At 38.1% G+C, this 17,933-nt stretch overlaps 1 protein-coding gene across 1 annotated transcript in view; it reads left to right on the plus strand.

Moving 5' to 3' along the window:
- Positions 1–17,933, plus strand: part of nup188 (nucleoporin 188) — a 66,954-nt gene that overhangs the window by 22,911 nt on the left and 26,110 nt on the right. The window contains exons 14-27 of the mRNA XM_001922983.6: positions 1,192–1,311; positions 2,840–2,966; positions 5,346–5,519; positions 5,606–5,732; positions 8,291–8,378; positions 8,465–8,541; positions 10,219–10,333; positions 10,455–10,575; positions 12,608–12,674; positions 12,783–12,908; positions 13,240–13,373; positions 15,075–15,181; positions 15,319–15,525; positions 15,718–15,887. Of these exons, the coding sequence (XP_001923018.1) occupies positions 1,192–1,311; positions 2,840–2,966; positions 5,346–5,519; positions 5,606–5,732; positions 8,291–8,378; positions 8,465–8,541; positions 10,219–10,333; positions 10,455–10,575; positions 12,608–12,674; positions 12,783–12,908; positions 13,240–13,373; positions 15,075–15,181; positions 15,319–15,525; positions 15,718–15,887 (1,760 nt within the window). The remainder of the gene's footprint in view (positions 1–1,191; positions 1,312–2,839; positions 2,967–5,345; positions 5,520–5,605; positions 5,733–8,290; positions 8,379–8,464; positions 8,542–10,218; positions 10,334–10,454; positions 10,576–12,607; positions 12,675–12,782; positions 12,909–13,239; positions 13,374–15,074; positions 15,182–15,318; positions 15,526–15,717; positions 15,888–17,933) is intronic.

The raw sequence follows: 17,933 nt of genomic DNA on the forward strand, positions 1-17,933 counted from the left end.
GTATCTGAACGTGTAGAAAGGACTTTTTATAATAGTTTTCTTTACTATTGATTTGTAAGCAATCAGCATTATTCTTTACATCCTATTGTGAACTTTTCTTTCATTATTATTTGCGCAGGCCTACACTCTTTTGATGCATGTTTTTGTTTCATTTAAATAATATTGTTATTTGAGGATTAATATATCCTATTTGAGTAAACACCTACAATTTAGTACGTCTGTGTTTTTTTTTCATTTATGGTTATTGGACATTAATAGTGTTAATATACATACTGAGACGATTGGCACCGTAACAGTAACCAGTGCAACCCACTTCTTCATAACATTAAACATATATTTATTAAAATAACATTTTAGTCACCAAACATCTTTAGAAATAGAAAGATAGTACATTTAAATTCATGCTAAATATTGTAAAAAAAATTACAAACTACAAAATGTCAGCAAAATTGTATAAATGTTTTGTTTTTCTTGAATTTTGCTCTCTTAATTGTTTTATTTAATATTTTCCCCTAACATATAAATGTGGCTATACTAATTTTGGACTGTTATTATAAGTTATTTTCTTAGATTAGCTCCAGATTTGGCTTCAGTACTGACTAATCTAATGTACATGCACAAATATAATATTGTAAATCTTCCTATAGAAAGTATTTAAATGAGAGATTTGTGAGGGGTGAACTCGTATATGTTGATCACTGTATGTGGATTTTCTTTGTTTGCTGTTGCTGCATCCCAGTTTGCCGCCTTATACTATGTCCTTAAAGTGGCAAGTGGGATGCAACATGGTAAAGTCTAGATCGGATATGCGGCCGGCCGGAAGTGCGATATGCACATTAATAAAGCAGCATTTTTTTATGACACTGTATAACAATAATTAATATTTTTACAGTACTGTGAGGGTTGGGTTTAGGGTTGGGGTGGGGGTAGGCGTTAAAAAATACATTTAATTGGGTAATTTAATAGATAACATAACTAATACTCGGTACAACAACTGTTTTTACATTACTGTGACGGTTGGGTTTAGGGTTGGGGTGGGGGTAGACGTTAATAAAATAAAACAAATGAGAAATTTAATAAATAATAAAAATAATTCTCGTTAACTTCTGGCCGCAAACGGATCCGCTCTAGCAACAACCATGCAACATGTGTCTTTAGTGATTTGCCTATGATTTGATTTTTGACCTACAGAAGCCGAACATGGGTCTGGGTGTGATTCTGGACAGTGCAGTTGGTGTATTTCCATACAAGACTGGACCTTTACTACAGCTGCTCACTGCACTGCTGTCTGACAAATCTACAGCCAAGAAGGTACAAATAGATATAAAATCTAAAATGCACTTGGAATACAGTACTGGCATACAGTACCGGTCTAAACATTTGCAATAACTTGGTCTTCTGCTTTTGATTGATCAAGAAAGCACACATTTAGTGAAATATAATTAGACATTCAGGGTGCTTTCACACCTACACTTTTGTTTCGGAACGTATCTCGTTTGCCCAGTTAGCGCGGTTCGTTTGGCAAATGTGAACAGGGCAATCGCGCTCTGTTCTGCGCCAAAGTAATCGCTCCGAGATTGCCTGAGTGAGGTGGTCTCGCTCGTTTGAAACGAACCCTGGAGTGGTTCGATTACAGTAAGAAAGCGACCCGATCAGAGCGCGGTTATATCACAGTGTTTTATGGATATGTAATAGGCTTACGACTATGTGAAGAGAGAATTATGAGTAGGGCGGGAAGTTTCGCGAGTCTCCGGATGCCCGCAAACGAGCGACGATCTCCCAGTAATCTCGCGTCTCCCTCCCGGTCCTCAAATAGGCATCGTCGCGCACCCTTCTCACCCCTTCCCACCGCGTCTCTCCTCAAACACGTCGCACGCGCGCTCCGTCAATCACCACCAAACCACCACCTCTCCTGACAGCTGAGCGGGACGCTGCAAAATAAACCCTGACACTCTGACCAATGTGAAGAGAGTTTACTCGCACATGACTTGTTTTAGCTCTTTTGGTCCGATTAGAAACTTTGCAGTGTGAAAGCGAACCGCTCCAAGAGCAAAGAGCAACAATATAACATTTGTAATCTCTGTTTCGGAACAACTGAATCGATTCACAGGTGTGAAAGCACCCTTAGAAACTTGTTTTAAAATGTTTTTTTCCTCCTTTGATAAATCAAAAATTTCTGCATCGTTACACCTGTATCACATGATACTTCAGAAATTATTGTAATATTTTGAGTTGTTTCTCAAGAGTAGTTTCTTATTAATGTTGAAAATATATAGTCACTTCGTATTTAGTAAATAAATAGTCACTTCGTATAAACTCTGACACACTAGTGTTAAGCTGTATTTGAGGTAAGATTAAAAAATATATTAATACTTGGCTCAATGGTTAGCACTGTCACCTCACAGCAAGAAAGTCACTTGTTTGAGTCCCGGCGGGGCCAGTTGTCATTTCTCTGTGGAGTTTGCATGTTCTCTCCGTATTGAAGTGGGCTTCCTCGGGGTGCTCCAAACACATGCTATAGGTGAATTGAGTAAACTAAATTAGCTGTAGTGTATGAGTTAGAATGAGTGTGTATGTATGTTTCCCAGTACGGGGTTGCAGCTGAAAGGGCATCCACTGTGTAAAGCATATGCTGGATAGATTGGCGGTTCATTCCTCTGTGGTAATCCCTGATAAATAATGGGACTAAGGCGAAGGAGAATGAATGAATGAACTAATAAACTATTGTGTTTGAAAATGTTGACAAAAACAAACATATTTAAAAAGGAGACTTCTCCATTAGTCAGCATTTGGAAAATATCTGAAAAAGAGTGCAAATTACATCAATTCTGTGTTTCAGGTGTACACCTTCTTAGATAAGATGTCGTTTTACACTGAGGCCTATAAGCACCGACCCAATGATGTGATCTCCAGAGAGGACGGCACTCTGTGGAGAAGACAGACTCACAAACTACTCTACCCTCTGGGTAAGTCAGCACTCAGCACGTGTAGTTTACCTGTGTTTCTGGCATCTCTTGCCTGATTGCTTGATTACACAACCTGAATTCTGTACAGTTGATCTTCTATAGCGCTTTTTTTCTCTTCTGACCCGGTTGTGGTATTGGTCAGATGAATTTCCACTAGTTTTACCTCCTTTTCTTGAGTCCAAATAGACTGAAAATGAGCGCTTTTAACTTCTCCCCCAACCTCCCGCTGGCCTGCAGATACACACTCTAGTGGATGCTGCTCTCTCATTGGCTGTAGGTGATCACCGATGTTATTTTCAATCAGAACACATTTCACACGACATGATTTTGAATCACCGACAGCTCCAGATATTTAGCATGCCAAATATCTATGCGACTTTGCCGATTCTCTCAGATGGCATTCTTGATAGTTCACACTGTGTGATTGTTACTCACAGAAACGAGCGTCGATTTGCCTGTGATTTAAGGGTCAGTGTAAATTTTGGTCATTGGATTTTCATTTTAGAAATGGATATTGAAAAACGAAAAAACAAGACGTTTTTTTATTTTGGTTTTTGAATTTTGAAACGAAAATCAGAAAACGGCTCATTTTTCTTTTTGATGGTGAAAAATGGAAAACCAAAATTCAAAAATGATTTGATTTTTATTTTTTATTTTGAATAACAAAGACAGGCTAGCCTATAGGCTATTATTTCTTTCCACCTAATAATGTTATACAAGGTATTTTCGTGTGATAACAGGATTTTGTTAAGACATAATTTTCTCATTAAGACATAACATATTTCTCGTATAAGGGCCGGTTAAGACTATATATTTATTTTTTGTTAGCATGTTTTGAATGAAACAACCTTTTTTGGTGTTAAATGCAAGCATTAGGTTGCTTTACTGAACACTTTTCTGAAAATACAGTTTTAATATTGTTAAAACCATAATACTTCCTCTTCCCGAAGTTTGACCACGAATCATTTCAAGTGAGGGAGGTATTAATGCAGTTGTTCGTTACGCACATTTCAATGCGTCATAGTGTTTTAAAATAAAAATTAACAATGAATTTTATCTATAAGGAGGCATGCTGCACAAACATCCTGATAAGCATCCCGTGTCTTTTAAAAACGGACTATCACTGAGCTTGCAGATGAGTTGTGTGCACGCGTCATCCCCCCGCTACAGTGGGGGTCTATCCATAATTTAATATAGCCATGTGAAAATTATAGCAACCGATTTTTAATACAGAAATTGAAATTATAAAAAAATAACCTACTGCTATTATATATTATTATATTACTATAACACGGAGAGATGAGCAATGATTCCAATGTTAATGTCACTTCTGAAGTGGAAAGGATTTTAACAAACTTTATTTTCAGAAAACTGTTTTGCAATGCAAATACTGCATATATCGTTAATGTTATGTATAACCGGCTTCAATGAGGAAAATATGCCGTAACTAAATCCTGTTATCACAAGAAAATACCTTTTATAACATTATTAGGTGGAAAGAAATAATAGGCTATTCACCTTATTCTCTGCAGACGAGCGGGCGCCGCCATTTAAATCTTTTTGGCTTGAGACTTCCGGTCTCATTCACTTCCATTTATTTTTAGACATTAAAAACTGCTCATTACGCTGCTTGATGTTGCAAACTGATATTTTCTTGTTATATTATTCTACTTGGTCTGTATAGTCATGCAAACATTTGTTTGTAGAGCAAGTAGTTTGACCGTTTTCTGCCGTTTATTATTCCTAGTCATTTCTCCCATAGGCGACTGAATCGGAAGTTCTAAGACAATCGCGAAAACAGGCACACTTCCTTATTTTAGAATAAGGTCTATAGGCTAGCCTGTGTGTGGCAGCATTGCATCACTGTAAATGAGTCGGCCTATCTGGTTTCAGAATATAAAAAAACAAGTCTTTATTCGTTTTTGTTTTCTGGTGATTTTATTTTTTGCTATTCAAAATAAAAAATGAAAATCAAATCATTTTTAAATTTTGGTTTTCCGTTTTAACCATGAAAAAGAAAAATGAGCCGTTTTTTGATTTTGTTTTCAAATTCAAAAACCAAAATTAAAAAAAAACTAATTAAATTTCAGTTTTCGTTTTTTAATTTTAAAACAAAAATTAAAAATTGGCTTGTTTTTCGCTTTTCAATATCCATTTCTAAAATGAAAATCTAATGAACAAAATATACACTGACTTTTAAGGCATTTGTATGCGATTTCTCATAACCTGTCGGCGAAATCAGGGCTAAAATCATGCAGTCTTAACTCCGCATTAGTTGCTTTTCAAGTAATTGGAGAGGTTATTTAAATACAGTTTAATTATAGTTAGTGGCAAATGACTTTTTTGAAGTAACTTGCCCAGCACTGTCTGTATGTTCAGGTGTGGGCCAGACCAACCTGCGGATGCCTCAGGGGTGCTTTGGCCAGGTGTGTGAAGGAAAGCAGCTGTCTGTGGGTGAACAGGGTTTCCTGGTGCGCTGGGAATATTCCTACAGCTCCTGGACTCTTTTCACCTGTGAGATCGAGATGCTGCTGCACGTCGTCTCGACTGCAGGTACACATACTTGAATTTAAACATGATCATTATGAAGATGATCAAATGTTTTACACTGGCTTTGGACTTGTGTCTGCGTTGAACAGATGTGTTGGTACACTGCCAGCGAGTGAAGCCCATCTTGGATCTGGTTCATAAGATCATCAGCACAGATTGGACGGTGTCAGACTGTCTGCTGCCGCTCACATCACGGATCTACATGCTTCTGCAAAGGTGAGATGGAGGCAAAGACCAAACCGAAAACATTGGGCCCTCTTGCATGAAAGTCCTTAAGTAATTTGACATGGGATGGTGTCCATCAGGGGGAAAATATCAGGGATTAATTATAATAATGCTCAAAATGCTATTATGAAATATGTTGCATGTTTTATTCTGTGTAAGAAGCCACGTCATTTAACAGAAGTACTCATTTCAAACACTCGATAGAAGCTTTGAAGTACGTTTTAAGTAAAACCATGTTCATATGTGGTATTTTTGCATGTGCTTTCAGGTTTAGCATTAGCCACATTTACTACAAATGGCCACAGTTGCCTATCACATGTGATATTTTGCGTAGCTTTTCAGAGAGCTATGTCTCTGTTTAGTAAACTCTGCTCCAGCTGAAGATTCACAGCTGATTACACAGTCAGCTTTTATAGACAAATGCGAAATGATATTTATCATTAATCCTTATAAAATGCGAAAGACTATAAAATGCATAAGACATGTCACTCATATGGTTTTGAATGGGGAAAAGGGTAACAGTCAACACTTCGAATGAAGCTCCGTCTTCTAGTACAAACCTGTAACCAGATTTGTTTTTCCAAAGTGAATTGAGTGTTGTCAAGTATGGGACACTAACATTTTGTACTGAACTTAAATTCAAAACATTTTCCTGGCAACAATGTTGCCAATTTAGCAAAATATACTGGGATGCACCTATACTTTGCACCTATAAAGCAACTATTTTTAAATGTGAATGCTTAAAGTTTTAGATTTGTCTTGTATTAAGTATTGTTGTTGATATTTTTTTATTGTTATAAACATATGTATAATACAAAAATACAAAACGTTTATAAATGTGATGCTTTTTCCATAAAATAGCATTGAAGGAAATGTGGAAATAAATTCTACGGTGCATCTGGAAAGTATTCATAGTGCTCAACTTTTTCCACACTTTTTTTGTTACAGTCTTATTCCAAAATGGATTAAATTCATTTATTTCCTCTAAATTCTACACACACTATACCCCATAATGGAAATGTAAAAAAAAAGAGTTTTTTTAAATTGTTGCAAATTTATTGAAAATAAAAAAGCTGAAAATTCACATGTGCATTAGTATTCAAAGTCTTTTACTTTGTTGATGCACCTTTGGCAGCGATTACAGCCTCAAGTCTTTTTGAATATGATGCCACAAGCTTGGCACACCTGTCTTTGGGAATTTTTGCCCAGTCCTCTTTGCAGTACCTCTCAATCTCTATTGGGTTGGATGGGAAGTGACTGTGTACAGCCATTTTCAGATCTCTCTAAAGAATTTCTATAGGATTTATGTCTGGGCTCTGGCTGGACCACTCAAGGACATTCACTGAGTTATTGTGAAGCCACTCCATTGATATTTTGGCAGTGTGCTTTGGGTCATTGTCCTGCTGGAAGATGAACCGTCGCCCCAGTCTGAAGTCAAGAGCACTCTAAAGCAGGTTTTCATCCAGGATGTCTCCTTACATTGTTGCGTTCATCTTTCCTTCTGTTCTGACTAGCCTTCCAGTTCCTGCTTTTAAAAAAACATTCCCACAGCATGATGCTGCCACCACCATGCTTCACTGTAGGGATGGTATTAGCCTGGTGATGAGCGGTGCCTGGTTTTCTCCAAACATAACACCTGGCATTCACTCCAATGAGTTAAATTTTAGTCTCATCAGACCAGAGAATTTAGTTTCTTATGGTCTGAGAGTCCTTCAGATGCCTTTTGGCAAATTCCAGGTGGGGAGTGGCTTCCGTCTGGCCACTCTAACATTACTGGCCTGATTGGTGGATTGCTGCACAGATGGTTGTCCTTCTGTAAGGTTTTTCTCTCTTCACAGAAGAATGCTGGAGCTTAGACAGAGTGACCATCGGGTTAATGATCACCTCTCTGAATAAGGCCCTTCTCCCCCGATTCCTTAGCTTAGATGGCCGGCCAGCTCTTGGAAGAGTCCTGGTGGTTCCAAACATCTTCCACTTACGGATGATGGAGGCCACTGTGCTCATTGGATCTTTCAGAGCAGCATAAATTTTTCTGTAACCTTCCTCAGCCTTGTGCCTTGAGACAATCCTGTTTCGGAAGTCTAAAGACAATTCCTTTGTCTTCATGCTTGGTTTGTGCTTTGACATGCACTGTCAGCCCTGGGGCCTTATATATAGACAGGTGTATGCCTTTACAAATCATGTCCAATCAACTGAATTGACCATAGGTGAACTAAGTGAAGCTGCTGAAACATCAAGAATGGTCAGTGGAAACAGAATGTATCTCAGCTCAATTTAGAGCTTCATGCCAAAGGCTGTGAATACTGATGTACATGTGATATTTCAGCTTTTTATTTTTTAATAAATTTGTAACAATTTTAGAAACTCTTTTCACATTGTCATTATGGGGTATTGTGTGTAGAATTTTAGAAACAAATGAATTTATTTCATTTTGGAATAAGGCTGTAACATAAAAAAATATGGAAAAAGTGAAGCGCTATGAGTACTTTCCGGATGCACTGTATTTTCTCTTTCTCCTAAAAATATGGTATTTTTGGTTTGTCTGACAGGTTGACCTCCATTATTAACCCTCCGGTAGATGTAATCACTTCCTGTGTGAACTGTCTCATCGCTCTAGCTGCTCGTCAGCCTGCGAAGGTACACATTAACTGTTATATGAAAGCTACGTCAGTGTTTTAAAGAGTGATGAGCCTCAGATTAAACCTCCTCTCCTCCTAATGCAGGTTTGGTCCAGTCTGCATCACACCGGCTTCCTCCCGTTTGCCTCCACTCCTCTGACTAACATGACACAGGCCATCAGGTGATACACCACACACACACACACACACACACACACACATGCATGCAGAGACAGTAGCTGTGTTTCCATCCAAAGAGGTGAAGTATTTTATGTGCAAAACTGGAATATTGCATTAAATTATTTGTGAATAAAGCAGCGTTTCCATCTAAGAGAACAAAATCATCACTTCCTGATGATCTGGCACCACAAATAAAAAGAAAAAAAGTAATTTTCTGCAGTAGGAGAAGCCACTATGGGCCTTTTATATTTGTATATAATATATATATAAACATTATTTGCACCTCAGAAGATGAAACACAATAGACCTTTTTCACATTTCCGGGTTTCGCAGTAGCAGAAGTCATGAAAGTCGGAAAAACGTAGAGCGCAGTGAATAGGAGAGTACAACAAATATTTTTTTTACATTCCTATTTGCTGAAATAATAAGAGAAAAATTCTACAATGTTCTTATCAAGACTTTCAGAGAAAGGAAAAAAAAAGTGTGTGATGATATGTTCACACCGGACACGGCATGCGCGAATAAGTCCCGCTATTTGCTCGTAAACAGACACTTGAACATTTCAAGTTTACTCGCTTCATTCGCGCATCAAGTTCTCTTCACAATAGACCCAGATTCGCATCATGGGCTGGGCTTCTGTCTGCCAGGTGACTCTAGCTTCGTTGCTAAATGAAGCTGTGCTTTAGGAAGGCTGAAAAACGGTAGATTCGTTCAGTGCCATGTTCACTAGATCCTTTCAGAGGTGCACTCTACTAGAAACTACCTGGATGATGGAAGCTTTTAGCGGTGCTTCAGACTGAGCTGAGCCCAGTTTGATGAGCTGTTGTACCATGTCAGCTGGTGGATTTCCCCTTGGGACAACAACAACAAAGGCCAAGTCAAAGTCACGCCCATACAAGAGCAGGCTCCTAAATGGTTAAAGCACGAATGTTCCCTGAAGTTCAGATTTTCCAACTCGAGCGATTGCATCATTCGTGTGAATACTGCTGCAGGATGTCTATTTGCGTCTTTGCACTGACTTAACGTGTAAATCACTCGCACTTGACGCTTCATCCGCGGCTGGTGTGAACACACCATGAGACTGATAACGGCAGTCAGAAGAGAAAACAACATCAAATTTACCTTCCTGCCCGTACACACTGCATTACAAACGCATCGCACAAGCAGAAATTCATGTTTTGATATTTGATGCAGACGATTTAATAAATGAATATAAATGTTTATAGGTTTTTAAAAAAAAATTCTAAATATTAAAATCTTTGAAGGATTTAAGATGCTGATAAGCGTTAAACGTGTCATAACAGTCTTGTAAAAAAGGGTCCATAAACGTGCGTTGGCTTTTAGAGACTTGAGACGCTCAAGAGGTAATAATAATAGTAATACTCAACCTGTGCGATAATAGACTTTGGCTGATTGATTTTTAATGTACTTGCTTTGCTGGTTTATCCATTAATGATGTCCCCTCACAACCATTTTTATCATCACATGACCTGTTAAAACAAAATCACGTTACTTTTTTAATGAGCATGCTGGAATTTATTCAGTAAATGTGTAAGTTTGCATAAAATAGGTGGATGGAAGCTTAGCTAGTGAACATTATCAGCATCATATTCATGTGTTAGAGTCAGAGAAACCTGAAAAGTAACATTTGCATGTGTGTGTGTGTGTGTGTATTTCAGTGCGGAGGGCATGAAGGCGGGAAACTATGGAAATCTGCTGGTGTTGATAGAACAGCCCAGAGGAGAGTACAGCGTCACCATTGCCTTTTTAAGACTGGTGACCACACTTGTCAAGGTAACACACTTAGCAGACATTTTCAATTTCATATCAAACTCAAAAATGAGACCTTTGTTTATTTTTTAGTTCAGATCAATTCCAGATTATTTGTATAGTGTTTTTCCCAATGTGTGAGTAGGGTCAGCTGGGCAGTACTCAGAGCAGAGGACTCATCCCATGTGTGCTGCTGGTGCTGAAGGAGATGCTGCCGACGTATCATAAATGGCGCTACAACACATATGGAGTGCGAGAGAGAATCGGTGAGCAAACTATACAGTATTAGGGGTCATTCACATCGAACGCGTCTTCTGAAAAAGTGCAGCGTGAGGTTCATGTGAAGTGATATTATGAGCATGATAATATGATAATAATAGTGGACCCATTAGAAATAGGAAAACAATATCATTCAGTTAGCATGTTCTCCCCATGTTGGTGTGGGTTTGCTCCAGTTTCCCCCACAGTCCAAAGACATGTGGTATAGGTGAATTGGGTAGGCTATATTGTTCGTAGTGTATGGTTGTGTATGGATGTTTCCCAATATTGGGTTGCAGCTGGAGGGAGATATATCCAGCTGCAGAACCGCAGAACCACACACGTTTCAGGCACACACAATCTAGCACACACGATTTAGGCTCCTTAGGAGCATTATCGCCACCTATTTAATTTCACAAATATGGTTTTCCATTTCAGTCATATCATTATTATATCGTAACGATCATTTTAACCTCTCTGCAGTTTCTGAACTCAAATTATGTAAATAAAAGTAATTGGTTAAAGACACTTATGACTTTATTCATGTCCACACACACGAAGAAAACATAATAGACTGTCTAATTGTAGGATTAAGTGTAATAAACTAATTCAAGATCTTAATATTATCATACTTCGTTAAAATCACTTTGTTGTAAAATATAAAAAGCACACAATAATGTGTCACATTAAAATGAACTACTATAGTTAGTCATTTAAACTGATTTTCTTAACTGATTATCTGATTATAAACTGCTATCTTTTACTAAACTGTCACAGCTGTTTTATATATATATATATATATATATATATATATATATATATATATATATATATATATATATATATAAACTTATTATTATTATTTTTAATTAATTAATTATTAATAGTTAATTTGTTTCTATTGTTAAATTTTAGTTTAAAAACAATATGTTGCTTACTATAAATTACTACAGTATTTAATGTGGGAAATCATTAATTAAAAAGTTATTAGAAAATTAAGCAAATACACACTATTAAATCGCTTGAGTAAAATATGAACATAGTGTTATACATTTATTACATGTAAAAAGATTTTAATACATATAAAATGTATTATTGCCTATATTAACTTGCTATTATTTCCTTCATTATAAATTAATCCATTATATAAATGAAACCTGTCTAATTTAGCTCTTTCAGCAAGGCTAGCAAACGAGTATCTGCTACATTGACTCTGTCAGATAATAATGACTGATCATCTATGATGAATGATCAGTCTATATTGAATGGCGATCGAAAACAACGCTCCCCATTCGCCCGTCTCGGTCGCAATATTTGTGAAATAAAGTAAAGTAAAGACTTGTTTATTGTGTACAATATTTATTACCCATATATATCAAAATATATTGATGACGATGTCCAAGAAGACGTTAATAACATTAACACCCGTCGTAACCATATATGGTTTGCCTAGAATGTGTGTGCCAGATTGTGTGAGCCTAAAACGTGTGTGGTTCTGCGGGCCTGCAGTTGGATATTATTGGCTGGAGGGGCATCCGCTGCATAAAACATATGCTGGATAAGTTGGCGGTTCATTCCACTGTGGTGACCCCAGATTAATAAAGAGACTAAGCTGAAAAGAAAATTAATAAAAAATAATACGATTTATGCAACAAAACAATTATTTACTTAGAATTTTTCTAGTTAAATATCTACATTTCAAAGCGAAAATAAGATTACTTTGCTTGCCCCACTGGTAGATAATTTTGTTTGCTTTAAGAAAAAACTATACATATCACATTTATTGCATAAAACTAAAATATTGCATTTTTCCAGTATCGTGCAGCCCTAATCCCAATGTAAAATTATAATCTAGTAGTATGTGTATTGAATTTAAGTGTTTTTTTCTGTTCTTTCTCTCTTAAAAACAATAAAGAGAACATTTAAAAACCTTTGCAGACTGTAATTACAGCTTCATTACAAACTGCAATTAAGATATTATTCCGAAATCCACATGACCTGCTTTTTAAACATCTGTCTGCTCTCTGTTTTCTGCCTCAGGTTGTTTGATCCTAGAGCTGGTTCATGCTATTCTCAATTTGAATCAGGAGTGCGAGTCAGAGGGCAGGTAAGAGGATCATACTTGCCTTTTCTCATTTAGCAGATGCTTTTATCCAAAGTGACTCAAAAGTGAGGATAAAAGAAGCACTTTATCAGTTATTTCTTTTCTCTGTAGTGCCCCGAGTCTGCAGTCGTTGTGTATCTACAGTCTGGCCAACACTGAGGCAGGACAGGCAGTGGTCAACATCATGGGTGTTGGAGTGGACACTATTAACATGGTGCTCGCAGCTCAGCCCAGCAGGTAAACACTGATTGAGTGTTTATTATAGGAGCATCAGCCTTCACATCCTCAGTTAAAAATAAGTAAAAGCATCATATAATTTAAAATGTTTTCTTACTATGAAATTTGCCTTAATTGCTGGAGCAAACAAACAAATTCTCTGCCGAACAAAGTGTAAATGTAATGTTATATCTTAAATCTAATTGTATATCTTTTTTTGGCTTCAGCAATGTGGGATACACTTGATTCTGTCAGCATTTGTTCTTTAAACCTAAAATTTGAAAGGCAAAAATGTATTTACCAAATGTGGTAAAGTACATAAATAATTCATTGAATTTGTGTCTGTCTGCAGTGGTGGTTCTGAAGGACCTGGTCAAGTTCTGATCCAGACAGTGAAACTGGCGTTTTCAGTCACTAACAATGTGATCCGACTCAAGCCTCAGTCTGATACGGCTTCACCTCTGGAGCAGGCTTTAACTCAGCACGGTTAGTACACACATTTCATGGTAAATGCACCATATCACAGCATTCGCACAGGGTTTACTTTAGGGCTGGGATGATGAATCAATGCACTGTCAATGGAGAAATGATTCAGCATTAATTCTGAGATTTTCTGAAAGCATTGCGATTCTCTTTTGGAAAGGAAAGGTTTAGGTGAGCGCCCTCTGCTGTTAAACTAGTCTAGAACGCCCACTGCTGTTAAAAAACTAGTCTAGAGCACGAGCTGCTGTTACAAACAAGCCTAGAGCACTGTCTACTATTTAAAAACTAGCCTAAAGCAGCCTCTGCTGTCAAAAATAAGGTTAGAGCGCCCTCTGCTGTTAAAACTAGCCTAAAGCGCCCTCTGCTGTTAAAAACTAGCCTAGAGCGCCCTCTGTGCTTACAAACTAGCCTTGAGTGCTTTCTGCTATTAAAAACTAGCCTAGAGAGCCTTCTGCTGTCAAAAACTAGCCTAGAGTGCCCTCTGCACTTACAAACTAGCCTAGAGCGCACTCTGCTGTTAAAAACTAGCCTAGTGCGCGCTCTGCTGTCAAAAACTAGCCTAGAGCGCCCTCTGCTGTTAAAAACTAGCCTACTGCGCGCTCTGCTGTCAAAAACTAGCCTAGAGCGCCCTCTGCTGTTAAAAATTAGCCTAGAGCACGCTCTGCTCTCAAAAACTAGCTTAGATTGGCATCCGTTGTTAAAAATTAGCTTAGAGCGAGCTCTGCTATAAAAACTGGCCTAGAGTGCCTTCTGCTGTTAAAAACTAGCTTAGATTGCCATCTGTTGTTAAAAATTTGACTAGAGCACAGTCTGCTGTTAAGATGGCCTAGAGCGCCATCTGCTGTTAAAAACTATTCTAGAGCACCATGTTGTTAAAAATTAGCCTATAGCGCCCTCTGCTGTTAAAAACTGGCCTAGATCGCCTTCTGCTGTTAAAAACTGGCCTAGAGCGGCCTCTGCTGTTTAAAACTAGTCTAGAGCGCCCTCTGCTATTAAAAACTGGCCTAGATTGCCCTCTGCTGTTAAAATCTAGCATAGAGCACCATCTGCTGTTAAAAACTATTCTAGAGCACCATGTTGTTAAAAATTAGCCTATAGCGCCCTCTGCTGTTAAAAACTGGCCTAGAGCGCCCTCTGCTGTTAAAACCTGGCCTAGAGCGCCCTCTGATGTTAAAAACTAGTCTAGAGCGCCATCTGCTGATAAAAAATGGCATAGAGTGCCATCTGTTGTTAAAAACTGGCCTAGAGCGCCTTCTGCTGTTAAAAAATGGCATAGTGCCATCTGCTGTTAAAAATTAGCCTAGAACGCCCTCTGCTGTTAAAAACTAGCCTAGAGCGCCCTGTGCTATTAAAAACAGGCCTAGAGCGCCCTCTGCTAGTAAAAACTAGTCTAGAGCACCATCTGTTGTTAAAAACTAGCCTAGAGCGCCCTCTGCTATTAAAAACTGACCTAGAGTGCCCTCTGCTGTTAAAAACTAATCTAGAGCGCAGACTACTGGTAAAAATTAGCCTAGAGTGCCATCTGTTGTTAAAATCTAACATCAGAATTAATTCCAGAAAGACTTGCAGTGCATTCAGAAAATCTAAAAAACAATTATCGAATCGCTTTACATTGATTTATTGTGCCAGCCCTAGATTGCTCAGAATAACAAACGCCTGATCTTTCTTGTAGATTTTTATGCAGCTGTATTGTTTGTCTTGCAGGGGGTCATGGAAATAACCTGATTGCTGTGCTGGCGAAGTATATTTATCATAAACACGACCCAGCGCTGCCTCGACTGGCCATACAGCTGCTGAAGAGACTCGCCACGGTAATCCTCTTCACATTTTACTGTGGTCCTCGTGTGAAAATGTTAAAAAGGGACTGAAATGTAGTAATATAGTTAATTTAATTGCTACAGACGTCTCACCATGACCTAATATAATTAGTGTTTTTGCATGTACACAGGTGGCGCCCATGTCTGTGTATGCGTGTCTGGGCAGTGATGCGGCTGCGATCAGAGATGCGTTTCTCACTCGACTGCAGAGCCGAACTGAAGACATGCGTATTAAAGTCACCATCCTTGAGTTTCTCACCGTGGCTGTAGAAACGCAACCCGGACTCATCGAGCTCTTCCTCAATCTGGAGACCAAAGACGCCAGCGACGGAGCAAAGGTCAGAGGTCTAAATTTATCGTACAGACATTGTTGTTACTCACCAGCTTTATGGAATTTAAAAGATTTAGCGAAATTAGCGTTGTGTAGCTGCAGCATCACACGCAAACTTCAGTGTGCAAAGACCCTAAAGCTTTCATGTGAGAAATGGAGCAGTGTGTATGACTGTGGTTGTGTGTTTCTGTGTGTGCAGGAGTTTTCTCTAGGCGAGTGGAGCTGTTTGTCGGTGGTGTTGGAGTTGTTGGACTCAAAGCAGCAGGGGAAGTACTGGTGTCCTCCACTCCTGCAGAGGGCAGCGCTGGCCTTCCTCCACGCACTCTGGCAGGACAGACGGGACAGTGCTCTCTCCGTGCTTAGGACCAAGTCAGTCTTTTACATACCACACATCTGAGCAGTGGTCTGAATTTAAATAAAATATCTTAAAATAGGATCCTATTATGCAAAATAGTGGGGCAACATTGTGTAAATAAAAAACAGCCTCTAATGGTAAAAGCCTATAGTGCCCTCTGCTGTTAAAAACTGGCCTAGAGCGCCCTCTGCTGTTAAAAACTAGTGTAGAGCGCCATCTGCTGTTAAAAAATGGCATAGAGTGCAATCTGCTGTTAAAAACTGGCCTAGAGCGCCCTCTGATGTTAAAAACTGGCATAGAGTGGCCTCTGCTGTTAAAAACTAGTCTATAGCGCCATCTGCTGTTAAAAAATGGCATAGAGTGCAATCTGCTGTTAAAAACTGGCCTAGAGCGCCCTCTGCTGTTATAAACTGGCCTAGAGCGCCATCTGCTGAATAATAACTAGCCTAGAGCGCCCTTTGCTGTTAAAAACTAGTCTAGAGCACCATCTGCTGTTAAAAATGACAGAGTGCCATCTGCTGTTAAAAACTGGCCTAGAGCGCCCTCTGCTGTTAAAAAATGGCATAGAGTGGCCTCTGCTATTAAAAACTAGTCTAGAGCACCATCTACTGTTAAAAAATGGCATAGAGTGCCATCTGCTGTTAAATTCTGGCCTAGAGCGCCCTCTGCTGTTATAAACTGGCCTAGAGCACCATCTGCTGATTTAAAAACTAGCCTAGAGCGCCCTTTGCTGTTAAAAACTAGTCTAGAGCGCCACCTGCTGTTAAAAAATGGCATAGTGCCATCTGCTGTTAAAAATTAGCCTAGAACGCTCTCTGCTGTTAAAACTGGCCTGAAGAACAGCCTCTAAGGGTAAAAATTAGTTAATTCCATTTTCTTTTTAGTATCACACTGCATAAAAATAGTCTGCAGAAACACTTTGAGTGACATTCTAGTGACAATCTCTCCCTTATTAGCATAAACAACCCTAAGTGAGAATCTGCAATTAGAGTTTTCACGCCGTACCTGCTAAAGATAATGTCAGCGACCAAACCCATGTCAGATCACACGATTTTTATTGTCAGTTACGAAAGTCACTGTTAGATTATGCGATTTTTGTCCTGATAAAATCTTATCTTGTTGTTGGTAAAATATGTGCCATACTACACGTTCCTTCACGATCAGTCATCCTGTGATGTCCCAAAGCAGTCACAAGTGTTGCTATAACAATATTTCTTATTTTGATTTCAATATATATATATTTTTTATCTTATTTATATTAATCTTATTTAATCTTAATAAACACTGATGCTTGCAACTAGGCTACATTGTTTGAAGGCATTTATTATGACATTGATAGGATCAAACGAATATTTCCTTTTTAATAATAAAATATTTATTTTAAATCTAAATGTATATTTTCCAGCCATGTGTTGCTTATTAAACACTCACTCGCCTATACTTGCCGGGAGTGAGACAGAGAAAATGAAAGCACATCAGCACCAAGGAAAATCAGAGGCTCAAGACAAAATAATGACATATTAAAAAAAGCAAATATATGCAGAGGTTTGTGATATGACGATTACAGTAAAGCCTTATTTAATAAAATAAAAAAAATTCCACAGAGCAAACAAATCCTCCACCTGTATAGTTGAGTATGCGAAGGGCACAAACAAAAATATAATTTGTATATTTTTCTTGGAAAAAAATATTATTTTGATAAAATTTGATTTATAATTTGTATCTTAATTTTAATGTATTTTTTTGTTGGTCAGTTATCTACTAGATAAACGAGAATAATGAATAACATCTGAGGTGACGTGCTTCAAAACCAGTCCGCTATATGTTTCAGCACCAAAGCTCAAACTGGTTTGTTCAGTAAAATAAAATGTAGCATAAATAAAAGTGAAAATATTCACAATTTTAGAGAATAAACTGCTTTCATTGTTAACTACAAAATCATCCATTGCTGGTGCGTTTCAATCTAATGAGTTTAATCAAGTAATTTGAATAAGCAAAACAAGATTTTACAATGTATTAGCAGAACGAATTCGGTCCGAAGGATGAGAGAACTCAGAAAC

Source organism: Danio rerio, chromosome 21 (assembly GCF_049306965.1).
Source record: "Danio rerio strain Tuebingen ecotype United States chromosome 21, GRCz12tu, whole genome shotgun sequence".
Taxonomy (NCBI): Eukaryota; Metazoa; Chordata; class Actinopteri; order Cypriniformes; family Danionidae; genus Danio; species Danio rerio.